The sequence below is a fragment of the Pristiophorus japonicus genome, chromosome 4 (genome assembly GCF_044704955.1).
Source record: "Pristiophorus japonicus isolate sPriJap1 chromosome 4, sPriJap1.hap1, whole genome shotgun sequence".
Taxonomy (NCBI): Eukaryota; Metazoa; Chordata; class Chondrichthyes; family Pristiophoridae; genus Pristiophorus; species Pristiophorus japonicus.
Window position 1 is genome coordinate 69,915,019 of NC_091980.1, and position 14,709 is coordinate 69,929,727.

Genomic DNA, 14,709 nt, shown 5'->3' on the forward strand with positions numbered 1-14,709 from the left:
AGTTGCAGTCGATTGGCAGCCACAACCCAAATTCACCTCGGATTTTTCGGGCGGTCCCCACTTCTATCCCGCTGCTGCCGACCGCCGCAAGCGTGTCATCAAAGCGCGCACCGCCGTTCTCCCGCACCTACATCGCAATCCGCCTGAAGATGATCCACCGCATGGGGCCCCTGACAGCATTTTCTGTCGGGGCACCTTGTTTTGTGTGTGCAGCGCCATGGCCCTTCAAGGGGAGGGCGCACTGACGTGGCCGCCGTCTTTTTTTTGTCAGCTGACTTCCAGATCGGCGGGACAATTATTGGCCCGGGTTTGGCACGGCCGCCAACAGGCAGCCTGGCACTCCCTCTTGGGTGCTAGGCAGCTGGCCTGGTCGAAACCCTCCCCGGTGGCCCAGTGACCGAAGCTACAAATTTGCTACTGCTTCTCCCCTTTAAATGAGGGGCGAGACGTCACCACCACTCCGCCTCTGAGTGACAGTGGCAGAGACTCTGTCCCGCCCTAATTTCCGCCCCTCACCAGCACTTACCGCTGCACTTGCATCCCCATTATCACCGGCTTCTGGCCCGATGCGGAAAAAACTTCAAAGTGGAGAAGATCGATCGGAAACCCGCCTCATCGCACCCGGCGGTAAAAACTGGTTTTAAAAAAAAATCTGGGTGCGCTGGGTTTCTAGCGGGCCTGAACTTCGGCTCCCAATAGATTTTGAGTTGCACTTTATTTTAAATTTATTCATAGCTGTTCAAAGTTGTTTGCCATTACTGGGCTGATTTGAGGTAGTACTAGGCTGACTAATTTAGGTGAACAGGTGGTGTTTAGCTGTTCTCCGGAAAAAGCAGCCAATGACACACAGCATATTAAAGATAACGGGCCAAATCTTGCATGTACGCCATTAGACTTCTGCACCCTTCAGCTGAGTTTTTGCTTTGTAATTTGCTGGTAGTGTGAGCTGAAAGTGGTGTGATGAGGTAAAAGGGGCATCTGGGATCTTAAATTATCGGTTCCGCCGTTCACTATGTCAACTATTGAAATTTCAGGATGAGAATTGGGAACAACAGAAGTTGGGTGAATTCGTCAAATCGGGTACAGAAAGGGAAAGAAAGATTGGGTTGAGAGAGAGGAGGCGGGGGAAAGGGACAAAGAAAAAGTACAAATTTTTTAAATTAAAATTCTCTGAAAAATTTACTACGTGCAGGAATGAGATGTAATAGTTTAAGTTGTACCCTTGGACGAAGCTTGATTGGCATTGCATTAGCAATTATCACGTCATTAAAAGGGTACATGCACTCTTAATTATCAGCCCTAATTTTGTGCACTGAGTTTCATGGGCAATTAATGTGCAAATCCAGCAAGTTCTTAAAAATAACAGGGAGGCTAAGGGCGAGATGCCATTTGTGAGAAGCAAATGGGGAAGTGGCATAAATTAACAAGTTCTTGAGATTTGTAACTCGGCATATCTTGATTCTTTGTACTTGCTGGCCAATTTGCGCATTAATTACTGTGTGCGTCCACCACTAACTAGCCTTTATTATGCAAATATGTAATGTTTTTAACGCAAATGGTAATCATCTGCTTCTCTCCAAGTCCGCACACTAATAGCACCAGAAGAAGTTTTCTTTAACTTCCATTATGAAGTGGATCAAAAGAAAAACATTTCTTAAGTCTGGGTTTTTAAAAATATATTGGCCCAGTAATACTATTGTAATCCTCAACAAGATTTAGGGGATACCCATTTTCTTTTGAACGTTCATTTTCTTTTTCAGGGAACTGCTTTTGAACAATAACCTGTTACGGGTTCTACCATTTGAGCTTGGAAAGTTGTTTCAATTACAGACCCTGGGTTTGAAAGGTAAGAGTAACAAATGTGGTCCAGTTATCCTTGGTAAATTACTAGGTTTATAATTATATAAGTTCATATTTTTTGTTAATGCTAGAAAGTATTTTTTTTCCCCCAGATTTTGTTTATTTCTCCTCCTTCCACTACTCTGGATGTTATTGATTTCCAGTGGGGTATGATTCCATCATTGCCATTTGGCCTCTGGTATCTCAATCAAATTACCACCTTCAGTGTGTGAACAGGTGGTGAATTGGCAGGCTCTTTGACTGGCAAAACTGGGGAGGGATGATGGTACCATTACAGCAAAACCCAATCCTGCCCTCACCTAAACATCATCAGCTACCTGGACAAACCAGTTAATTAAACAGACTGGGAATTGAAGCTGGGACCTTCTGGTGTGTGACTCCACTACATGCTGACTTTACTAACTGAAAAAGTGAAATCCTTGCAAACTCACTTTCAAAACTTATGCATGTTTTTGAGTACTTGTTTTCCATCAAGTAACATACTTTGAGAGTCATAGTTGTTGTAAGGAGAGTTAAGTGGTGAAAACTTGAAGTCTACCCTAGAATCTAGATTGAGATTCAGCCAGAGGAAGATAAACAATTTTATTTGCCAATGGTTAAAGGTAGTAGTTACCTCATGATGCAAGGAACTGTACTGACTCAGCATGGTGAGCAGCACTACTCCTTATAAAATGTGTAAGTAGATTGCTGCCTTGCTCTTTAACACAACATGGATTAGAAGGATAGTGAATGAGAATCTTTATTAAAATAAAATTTTCTTGGAATAGATTCTCATGTTAAAAGATCTGTGAACTTATTGCCACAGTTCAATTTAGTGTGATGCAACCTAATTAATTTTTTTGGTCACATTTTATTCAATAAAATGAGGTAAATTTATGTTCCAAATCATTTTTTTTTGTTGAATTAATAGTTTGGAGTTAGTGCTCAACAATACAAGGGTGCTGAATTAAAAATTCTAGCAACATCCCGGCTTAATATTCAGTAGCAAATGTATGTCTTATTTAAAAGCATATCAGTCATGCTCAAGTCTTCCATTTCCTAACCAAGGTGAATTTAAACCCCCCCCCAAAAACAAAATAATGGCAATAATGAACCTCTTGATTTTAAAGTAGTAAATGTCCAAAAATTAGAAGTTTACAGCATGCAAGGAGGTCATTTCGGCCATCGTGTCCGTGCCGGCCGACTAAAAGCTATCCAGCCTAATCCCACTTTCCAGTTCTTGGTCCGTAGCCCTCTAGATTCCGGCTCCTTAAGTGCACATCGAAGTATTTTTTAAATGTAGTGAGGCTTTCTGCCTCTACCACCCTTTCAGTCAGCGAGTTCCAGACCCTCACCACCTTCTGAGTGAAGAAATTTCCCCTCGTATCTCCTCTAACCCTCTCCTCCCTTCTCGCCCCCCCCTTCCCCCCCCGAATTACTTTAAATGTATGCCCCCTGGTGGTTGACCCCTCTGCCAAAGGAAACAGGTCATTCCTATCCACTCTATCCAGGCCCCTCATAATTTTATACACCTCAATCAGGTCTCCCCTCAGCCTCCTGTTGAAAAGGAAATAGACCCAGCATCTCCAATCTTTCCTCATAGCCAAAATTCTCCAGTCCAGGCAACATTCTTGTAAACCTCCTCTGCTCTCTTACTAGTGCAATCACATTTTTCCTGTAATGTGACCAGAACAGCACACAGTACTCTAGCTGCGGCCTTACCAGTGTTTTATACAGTTCAAGCATTTCGTCCTTGCTCTTGCATTCCATGCCTTGACTAATAAAGGCAACTATTCCATATGCCGCCTTGACCACCTTATCTACCTGACTTACCTTCAGGGATCTGTGGTCCTGCACTCCAAGGTCCCTTTGTTGCTCTACACTTTTCAGTGTCGTACCATTTAATGTGTATTCCCTTGCCTTTACACCTCCTCAAATGCATTATCTCACACTTACCCAGATTGAATTCTGCCCACTTGACCAGTACATTGATATCTTCCTGCAGTCTGCAGCTTTCTTCTTCACCTACATATTTCTTGACCTACATATTTGTGTACAAGTTGGTCCTCGATTAAGACAGCCCCCATTTCCCTAAATTCAACCTCAGAACTTCTATGCAGCAAAAGACTGCACCCATCTCTAGTCCAATCCCAAAACTTTGGTTTGCCAAAATTCTCATTGGCATGTCAGTTGATGTCGAAAACTACGTTTCTCTTTCGCATTTCAACCACTGGAGAAGTTCACAAACTGAGATTCGTGTCCCATGCACACACCCCTCTTTCTGAGAAACAGTATTTAGTGCAATCTTGTACCAACAGTAATTTCAAGGTTATAATTAATAACAGGAACTGATTAATTTACACTTCCACATATTACATGCATGGTACACAACTCATCAATTGTAGTCAGATACTATGCTAAGGGTGTTACTGCTGTTATAATGAAATCAGTTTTAATCTTTAATTCATTTGCTTAGCAATCGTCATTTGTGTTGGTCAAAAAGTAATCTGATTGACCTGATAATCCCATTTAACAAGGAAGCTACACTGCTGAGCAATGGTGGTGAATTATTAGTTAAATTATTAAATCTGTTCATCAAAATAATTAAGGCACAACTCTAGTTTAATAAATGGAGAAGACATACTGCAACGTTAACATTTTGTCCCTCCCATTAAATCAGATAAATATCCTGTTGCATAAAATACCAAGATTTAAAAACTTCAAAAAATGATTTGTTTGTTTTCAGGGATTGAAAGAAAGAAAGACTTGCATTTATATAGTGCCTTTAACAACCACAGGACGTTCCAAAAGCTTTATAGCCAAACTTTTGAAGTGTAATCACTGTTATAATGTAGGAAATGCGGCAGCCAATTTGCACACAGCAAGCCAGTAACCAGAAAATGTTTTGGTGATGTTGATTGAGGGACAAATATTGGCCAGGACACCAGGGAGAACTACCCTGTTCTTCGAAAAAGTGCTGTGGGATATTTAACAAGCACCTAAGAGCAGAAGAGGCAACAGTTTAATGGTTTGAGCGTCAGCCTGGATATTTGTGCTCAAGTTCTTGGGGTGGGACTTGAACCTGCAAACTTCTAACTCGGGCGAGAGTATGACCAACTGTGCCATGGCTGACACTGATATTTGAAATAATGAGTAAAGAATTCAAACCATTAGCAAAGCTATTTATGTTCATAATATATAGCAAGAATATGGAGTTATGGTAAAGACAAATAGCTGTGGGACTCTGGTTATGTCTGCTTTCTTGTGTATTGATAGGACATTAGGAACCAAGAGTAGGCCATTCAGCCCCTCTGCCATTCAATTAGATTATGACTGGTCTGCACTTCAACTCCATTTTCCTATCTTTGCTCCATATCTCAATACCCTTGCCTAACAAGAATCTATCTGTCCGTACATGCTTGTTGCATGATATAAACCTGCCTTGAATCATACGTAAGCAATTTAACTTAAACCTTCCTTTCAACAGCAAAGGTATCATAACCTGACTATGCAAGGCAGTGCAAAATAAGAACCGAAAACTGCAGCTCAGCATTCAATCAGATCTAAATATAAGGAACAAAGCAAAACTGGGGATCAATCTGGACCAGAGATATGCAGCTGAAGAGATTGAAATGGGCGAACTTCAGTGCATTGCTTTTATCTGTGCCATCGCACACCCCCTTGTAACTTAATTGTGCCCCACCATTTTGGGAACCTCAGAACCAGTGCATTCTACTAGCTATTGCTGTTGACTGTTATTCAGTTTGGCTCTTGTAGCATTCTATTTAAATATCAGCTTCCTCCTATTAACATTATTCCTAGATCCTGCTGATGATTTTAAATAATCTCAATATAGATCTCCATTATCTCTGATTTTAAATCGACAGTAGGATTGTGATTGGTTGGGAGAGTTTCCATTTAAATATCTGTGCTGGAGGAACAGATTGCATACTTGTTTTTGTGCTATCAGCTGTTTCTTGCTGCTCCTCCAGCTTCGGTATTTAAACTAACTCTTTCATCTGACTTCAAATTGGACACCACTCAGCAGATTACATACAGTGGACTACTTTGTGATTGGCAATTGTAGCAAACTGAATATAGTGCTTAAATTATTATTTCCCAAACCAAATTGCCAGAAGTCTCTGCTTTTTTTAAACCAGTTCATACTGTCATTTTAGCACTGTTCTTGTTGAGGTACAAGGAGACTTTTCCCACTCATTTTTGCATGCCATTATCAGCTAGTCAACTGTTCTAGTGCAGCTGGCTATTCATCCATAAATCTAGTTTTTGCTGTTAATGGACAGGAAATCTCAGCGCATTGAGAAGTTTTGTGATGAACTTCACACATGGAATGCATTCCGTTGATTTGCATAGGTTGAGGTGTCCATTGCTCTGCAGAAGTGCTGCTGATCTGTGTTATTGGATGGCTGAGCAGTACTGACCAGTAATTTTATCAGCCAATCTGTAATACTATGTAAAATCCCCATCATGCAGCTCAGGAGCTCTGCTAAATATTAAACTAATTCAGCTCATTTTAAAAAAAAACTAGCATTTTGCACAGAGTATTGCTCAGCGCTCAATTGGGTCTTAAGCAGTTGGAAGACCCCTCTGCTCAGGATGCAGGGTTTGGCAACTCTGATAGTGAAATCAGCTAAATTGGCTCAGCTGCCTGTCATGAGTATCTTAAAAATATGATCTATATTGGAGGCTGAACAGCTGTTTAAATTGTTGGTTCGTGCTGCCCAGTTGTTAAACGGCGCTAGTTACTGGCATTTTAAACAGCTGAGTAATGCTGTACTCAAATGGATTTGGGCCAACAGCTGCCCCACAGGGGACCATCTCACGACCACCTAACTAGATTTTGCTGTTTCCCCATACAAGATGTCTTCTACATATGCATGTGGACTTTTTAATTCCTGTAGGAGGGGACATACATTTCTTGGGACCTAAAATCATGGTCTCAAAGACCCATTGCTGCCTGTTTGCGGCGGAATCCCGTGGCAGCCATTTTGATCAAATGGCCGCCCCGGCCCAAATTCAGGTCAGGGATTTTTCAGCCTGGACCTGATTCCGCCCCGATGCTAATGACTGCCGCAAGCGCATCATCAGAACGTGCACCGCCGCTCTTCCTCACCTGAAAAATAAACCGAGCGAAATTCACCGGAAAAAAAACTCAATGCCCCGCCGCACTTTTTCCGTGTGTGCACCTTATCCGGAATGTGCGCGGCCCGGTAGCACAGCAGCCCTTCAAGGGGAGAACTCGCTGCCGCGGCTGCCATGTATTTATTTTTGCTGGCCAACTTCCCGATCTGCCAGCAAGGTAGTGCCCACGGGTTCGGCCGGGCCACGAACGGGCAGTCTGGCTGGCACCCCCTCAGGGCACTGGCCTGGCCGAAATCCTCCCTAGTGGCCCATAGCTGAAGATAAAAAATAATTGATTCCCTCCCCTTTAACAGAGGGGAGAGAGCGTGGTGACCCACACGCGCTATGACGTCATCACTACTCCGCTGCTGATTGACAGTGGCAGAGTCCCGATCCCAACCCAAATTCAGCCCCTCAGCCTGCCTTCCTGTCGATCTTCCGCCCCTACTATGACAGACTTCTTGAAAATCGATCATATGGCCACCTCATGGATCCCAGCAGTAAAACCAAGTTTAAAAACTCAGGTGCACCAGCTTTCTGGCTTATCTGAATTTCGGCCCCCTTGTCTTTAACTCTTTATGGTACTGCAAATTATTTCCAAATGTGTGATTGGAACACAATTGTTAATTGTTCTGTAATTAATTGGGATTGCATTGACCACTTATTTTAAGAGACCGGCTTTTAATAAGAACATAAGAAATAGGAGCAGGAGTAGGCCATACGGCCCCTCGAGCCTGCTCCGCCATTTAATAAGATCATGGCTGATCTGATCATGGACTCAGCTCCACTTCCCCACCCACTCCCCATAACCCCTTATCGTTTAAGAAACTGTCTATTTCTGTCTTAAATTTATTCAATGTCTCGGCTTCCACAGCTATCTGAGGCAGCGAATTCCACAGATTAACAGCCCTCAGAAGAAAGTTCTCCTCATCTCAGTTTTAAATGGGTGGCCCCTTATTGTAAGATCATGCCCCCTAGGATTAGTCTCCCCCATCAGTGGAAACATCCTCTCTGCATCTACCCTGTCAAGCCCCCTCATAATCTTATATGTTTCGATAAGATCTCCTCTGTCTTCTGAATTCCAATGAGTAGAGGCTCAACCTACTCAACCTTTCCTTATAAGTCAACCCCCTCATCTCCGGAATCAATCTAGTGAACCTTCTCTGAACTGCCTCCAAAGCAAGTATATCCTTTCGTAAATATGGAAACCAAACTGCACGCAGTATTCCAGGTGTGCCCTCCCCCCAATACCTTATGTAGCTGTAGCAAGACTTCCCTGCTTTTATACTCCATCCCCTTTGCAATATAGGCCAAGATACCATTGGCCTTCCTGATCACTTGCTGTACCTGCATACTATCCTTTTGTGTTTCATGCACAAGTACCCCCAGGTCCCGCTGTACTGCGGCACTTTGCAATCTTTCTCCATTTAAATAATAACTTGCTCTTTGATTTTTTTTCTGCCAAAGTGCATGACCTCACACTTTCCAACATTATATTCCGTCTGCCAAATTTTTGCCCACTCACTTAGCCTGTATGTCCTTTTGCAGGTTTTTAGTGTCCTCCTCACACAATTCTTTTCCTCCCATCTTTGTATCGTCAGCAAACTTGGCTACGTTACACTCAGTCTCTTCTTGCAAGTCGTTTATGTAGATTGTAAATAGTTGGGGTCCCAGCACTGATCCCTGCGGCACCCCACTAGGTACTGGTTGCCAACCAGAGAATGAACGATTTATCCCGACACTGTTTTCTGTTAGCATGAATAGAGGATTGGCTAACTAATGTTACCACCGACCCAGTGAACTTTTATCTTGTGCAGTGACCTTTTATGTGGCACCTTGTCAAATGCCTTCTGAAAGTCCAAATACACCGCATCCACTGGTTCCCCTTTATCCACCCTGACTAAAGACCAGAAACTGAATGAAGGTAAAGGTCAGTGTCATGTCAAGGCAGGGAACATTTGTATGGTTGTGCCTTGATTTATTAGTCAAGCCAAATTTTGCCATCAGCTCAATGTGAATAGTGGTGCTGGGATCCTTCAGGTGGTCAACAACAGTCTTCAGCATCTAATACATTGACCCAAGCTGTGAGTACAGCTTTTGGCCTGTCATTCTTTGGTCAAGTGACCAGAACATCCAAGTCACTGATGTTCAGCTGATGTCTTTAACCATACCAGTGCAGCTGCGCACCATCTGAAAACCCTTGGCTTGAATTGTCATCCAGGTAAAATGTGATACTGAGCTCCAGTTGATCCACTGATGCTAGAATTCCTTACTGAAAGTAAAAATTGGTTGAGGATATGTCAAATGTCCAAGAGACTTCAGTTTAAGGATGCCATTTGTCCAACTTTGTAACTTCTCAGCAGCGCTGAAGTTACTTGGAATATGTGTGTTACAAGGAACTGTGAAGTAAAAATAAAATTAAAATTTTAAGTCCATTGTGGTTGCATGGGCTGAAGTCAGAAGTTGGCGAAGAGCATTGCTATTTAGTTGTCAGCAGTAAACTGTAATGTATTTTGATGAAGTGAAGAGGATGCAAGTTGATGTAGTTAAAGTATAAGCTTTGTATTTTCATTGGTAGAGAATTAAGTTGCTTTTTACAATTGGTTTATGGATCAGTTTGGCTGATTCTTTTTTATGATCTGTAGGAAACCCTCTGGCACAAGAAATCCTTAGCCTCTATCAAGAACCAGATGGAACACGTAGGCTGCTGAATTACCTGCTTGATAATTTGGCAGGTACTTCAAAAAGAAGTAAGTAGATAAAACTTATAATTTGACTTTTTTACATGCACATTAATGTGATCTAATTTGTAATTTGATTTTGTTCAACAGTTCAGCCAGAGCAGCCTCCAGCTAGGTCATGGGTTGTCTTACAAGAACCAGAGAGGACACATCCCTCAGGTGAAGTACATTTTTATTTTCTTGAACCATCATGTTCGATATTAATGGAGTAAAAATTACTAGCAATTACAATAACATTGAGCAGATGATCTGTAGGGTATGAATTTAATGATGACCTTAGCATCTAACCAAAGTTCAATGGGTAAAGCAGGTGACTTTTTTATATTTAGTTACAATTAGTAAACCAGATTGCTCAGTGTAGGGATGATTGGTGCATGTAAAATGTTATATAATTAGAGGCATTTTGGTTAGAATTAAAGAGCATAAGAGGATTTGTTCCACTGCTGGGTGTATACGATAGACCACCAAATGGAAGAGCAAATTTCAGAAATATATAAAAGCAAGAGTAGTTCTATTAAGGACTTCAATTATTCTGATATAGACTGGGGGAAGAAAGTGTAATGGGCAAATGGGGGAGGGGAATGAATTCCTGCAATGTGCGCAGGAGAGCTTTCTTGATCAATGTGTTTCCAGTTCAAGGAAGGAAGCATGGCTGGATATAGGGGAAAGGAAATGGGCAAGTGGAGCATGTTTCAGTGGGATAACATTTGCGAAATGATTAATGATCACAATCATTAAGTTTAGAGTAGATTACGGAGAAGGACGGAAATATGAAAACTGGAAGAGGAGTCATTTCAGTTGGTTGAAAGGGATCTGGCGCAGGTGGATTGGAAACAAAAATTGGCAGGTAAAACAATAAATGAGCAATGGTAGGCCTTCAAGGAGGAGATACTTCAAGTACAGACTAAACACATTCTTGAGGGGTAAAGGAAGCGCATCCAAAGCTACAGCTCCCTGGATGACACAAGAAATTGAGATTAAAATGAAACAGAAAAAGAAAGCTTTATGGTAAATGTTAGGTTCATAATACACCAAGCCCCGTTCACCCATCACTCCTGTGCTCACTTACCTGCATTGGTTCCCGGTTAAGCAATGCCTCGGTTTTTAAAATTCGCATCCTTGTTTTCAAGTCCTTCCATGGCTTCCCCCTCCCTATCCCTGTAATCTCCTCCAGCTCCACAACCATCCAAGATATCTGTGCTCCTCCAATTCTGGCCTGTTGTGCATCTGTGAATTGCTCCACCATTGACCGTGCTGTCCGCTGCCTACGCCCTAAGCTCAGGAATTCCCTCCCTAAACCCCCCGCTCTATCTCTCCCTCCTTTAAGGCTCTCCTTTAAAACCTACCTCTTTGACCAAGATTTTGGTCATCCGTCCCAAAATCTCCTTGTGTGGCTGTGTCAAATTTTGTTTGATAACGCTCCTGTGAAGTTGTAATTGTAGTGACTGCTGAAGTCTTTTATAAACAGAGTAAAAGAATAGTCAAAGGAAGGGTGGGGCCAATTAGGGACCAAAAAGGAAATCATCTTATGGAGGCAGAGGACATGGCTGAGGTACTAAATGAGTACTTTGCACCTGTCTTCACAAAAGATGATGTTGCCAATGCTACAGTAAAGGAGGAGGGGGTAGAGAAATTGGATAGGATAAAAATAGAGGTATGTTTTCTTTTTTTTTTAAATAATGGCAGCCCTCCAAGTAGAAAAGGTTGCTGATGGAAGTAAGGATGAAACTAGTGTAGGCTCTGAGCGCAATCTTTAAATCTTCCTTGGATATGGGAATTGTAGCAGAGGACTGAAGGGATGCAAATATTACACTCTGTTCAGAAAGGAGAGAAGGATAAACCTGGTAACTACAGGTCAGTCAGCCTGACGTCTGTGCTGAGGAAACTTCTAGATACCATAATATGGGACAAAATTAATTCACGTGGAAGAATGTGGGTTAATAAATGATATCCAACAAGAATTTGTTGCAGGCAAATCATTTCTGACAAACTTGATTGAGTTCTTCAATGAAATATGAAGAGGGTTGACGTTGTGTATAAGGACTTTCAAAAAGCATTTGATGAAGTGTTGCATAATAGACTTGTTAACAAAATTGAAGCCCGTGGGATTAAAGGGGCAGTGACCGCATGGATATGGAATTGGCTCTGAGACAGAAAACAGAGTAATGGTGAAAGTTTGTTTATCAGACTGGAGGGAAGTATAGAGCGATGTCTCAAGGGCTGTGATTAGAACTGCTTTTTTTAATGTGTATTTATGACCAGAATTTTGAGATATGGGGCATAATTTCACAGCTTGAATATGTAGTGAACAGTGAGGAGGATAGTCGCAGACTTTGGTAGGACATAGACAGACTGGTGAAATGGGCTGACATGTGGCAGATGAAATTTAATGCAGTGAAGTGATGCATTTTGGAAGGAAGAACAAGGAGTGGCATTACAAAATATTGAGGAGAGGGGATGTCTTTTTTTCCCCAAGTCTTGGTTGAAGCTGTTACGGTTTATAATCGGCTCACAATTATATATACATACATACAGCATTTTAAAAACCTGTCATCTCATCTCTCTCCAATTCTCCAATGAAACAGAATGAATTCTGAGACTTATTACTCATAAGCTAAACTCCTAAATCCCAGAAGAAGTAATGTCACTCTGGACAAATTACCATCCATTACACTCCAAAGGATAATTGAGTGCCTAAAACTGCAGATAATATTCAAAATATGATGTGTTGTATGATCAACATAAAGTTAGAATCGCTTGTTCCCTCAACCTTTCCTAAGAGCCTCTAACAAGTTTACATTGAGTGCATCCTTGTAAGTGAAGAATTGTTATACAGGTGCAGCGTCGAGAATCCGGACTCCGGGACAATTGGTGCCAAGGTCATCCGGAATCCATAAAATGTTCTGCCGACCTAGAGCCTAGCCTAGCTTCGCCTCACCCTGCTCGCCTCACCGCCGCTGCCCTTATCTCGGGGCCTCTTTGCCGCCGTTCCCCCCCCACACGGTGATGGCCTCCTCCTCGGAAGGGATTTCTTCTCCTTTTCCTCTCCCTCCCCCCCCTCCCCAAACAGCTCCTCGGCAGGAATCCCCCTCCCTTTCTCGTTCCCAAAATCCGGAAATACCCGAACCTGGGCTCGGGTGTTTAGTATTCGTGACATCAGAAAGCAAATCGAAATCCCAGAATCCGGAACGGCCTCGCTCCCGAGGATTCCAGATTTTAGGTGCTGCATCTGTACCTGTGTCTTTTTTCCTTCTCCGTCTTTGCTATTTGATTTCTTAAAAATAGTACCCTTTCATCATGCATGTGTGTCATGGTAACTGCAATCCCTTATGCACCGTTGTAGTACATTAGGACCATTGTAGCCATATATGGTGAAGCAATCCAATCCTCCTGGAGCTGATTATAAGTAGAATAGGTGAGATAGAAAGCTTCACACAAAACATTCTCCTCCAAATAGGATGGGGATGGAGGGCAAAGAACGAAAGGTTTTATAATTCCATCTAGAGATTGTCAGTACTTATGTTTTCACTTGGAATGTGATCAGCTGAGCTAATGGTTGTAGTCATTGGTTCCAAATTAATATTTGAGAGTTGACTAGCAGCGGCTAGTGTCTTCAGATGCTAATTGTTTTGTCCATGCACTCCTAATGTTGGCCTAATTTTTTGTTCTTTTGGCGTTACTAAGCTGTCTTTTTGGATTTGTTGAATCATTTTTAAAGACTCATATTGTTCTACAGCATTATTCTCAGTCATGTGCTACAACGTACTATGTGACAAATATGCTACACGACAGCTGTATGGGTACTGTCCATCATGGGCGCTGAATTGGGAATATAGGAAAAAATCTATTATGCAAGAAATATTGAACTGCAATGCGGATATCATAAGTCTTCAGGTGAGGCACTTTATCACTCAAATTATTTTGCTAAAGGAGCTCTCTGTTGTAAATACTTTTAATAATTCATAGCTAGTAAATAGCCATACCTGCCAATGTGGTTCCACGCTTGCCAGGTGATATTACCATTGTTTGCATCCTTCCATTGACATTTCAGTTGTGCGAAACTTGCAAATTTATTGTGATTAACCAGTACAAGCTAGAAGTACATGCACCAATCCTGCTTACAATTGTACCATATCTGAGGAAGTTACTGTGGAGATATTTCCATACAATTTATGGATGTCTGACATCTGGATGTAGTAGTAGTAGTAGTAGTATCAACAATTTTAATCATTTTAATGCCTGTTCACTTATGGTTTTCTTCTTGTGCAGGAAGTTGAAACTGAACAATACTTTGCTTTTTTCCTGGTTGAACTTAAAGAACATGGATATGATGGTTTCTTCAGTCCTAAATCCAGAGCTAGGACGATGTCCGAATCTGATCGGAAGCATGTGGATGGCTGTGCAATATTCTATAAGACTGAAAAGTAGGTTTTTATTTTAGTGGACAGAAAAGGGATTTTTTTAACCTATTAATCTCTATTCAAGTAACCTAGTTTCAACCAACTGTTTAAAGAGGAATTGTTGGATTTTTTGGGGGAAGAGTGGAATAAAGTAGTCATCGAAGTTAATTCACAGAAACCATTTAGACCTGGTGTTGTCCAACTAGAGGTAGCCTAATCCTACTTCTCTTTATATCCTTTTATATTCTTTTTCAAATGTACAACCAAGTTATTTTTTTTAATATTGCAGTATTTTTAAATAGCCACTTGTGGTAAAGTATTCCATGTTGTAACATCTGTGAAGAGATTTATTCTAACTTTCCCTTTCAAATTTCTAGTTATAATTATGCATTCATGCCCCTTTGTTACTGTTTGCAAACAAGATAAAATCATTTGCTGTTTATAGATGAAACCTTCTTTTAACCTGAAAATGTCGTGAGATTTTGCCTTTAATTTTATTTTCTGTTCCAATGGGTAATGGAAGAGTAATTTTGTACCTTTTTTTTAATAGCTATAATCTCTTCTTCCTGCTTTTATTTTGAATCTTC

At 41.5% G+C, this 14,709-nt stretch overlaps 1 protein-coding gene across 4 annotated transcripts in view; it reads left to right on the forward strand.

The window, feature by feature from the left end:
• LOC139262949 (CCR4-NOT transcription complex subunit 6) overlaps positions 1–14,709 on the forward strand; it is a 113,010-nt gene that overhangs the window by 63,312 nt on the left and 34,989 nt on the right. For all 4 annotated transcript variants that reach the window (XM_070878302.1, XM_070878306.1, XM_070878305.1 and 1 more), the window contains exons 4-8: positions 1,761–1,846; positions 9,627–9,731; positions 9,813–9,881; positions 13,459–13,616; positions 13,992–14,146. In XM_070878302.1, coding sequence (XP_070734403.1) covers positions 1,761–1,846; positions 9,627–9,731; positions 9,813–9,881; positions 13,459–13,616; positions 13,992–14,146 — 573 coding nt within the window. The remainder of the gene's footprint in view (positions 1–1,760; positions 1,847–9,626; positions 9,732–9,812; positions 9,882–13,458; positions 13,617–13,991; positions 14,147–14,709) is intronic.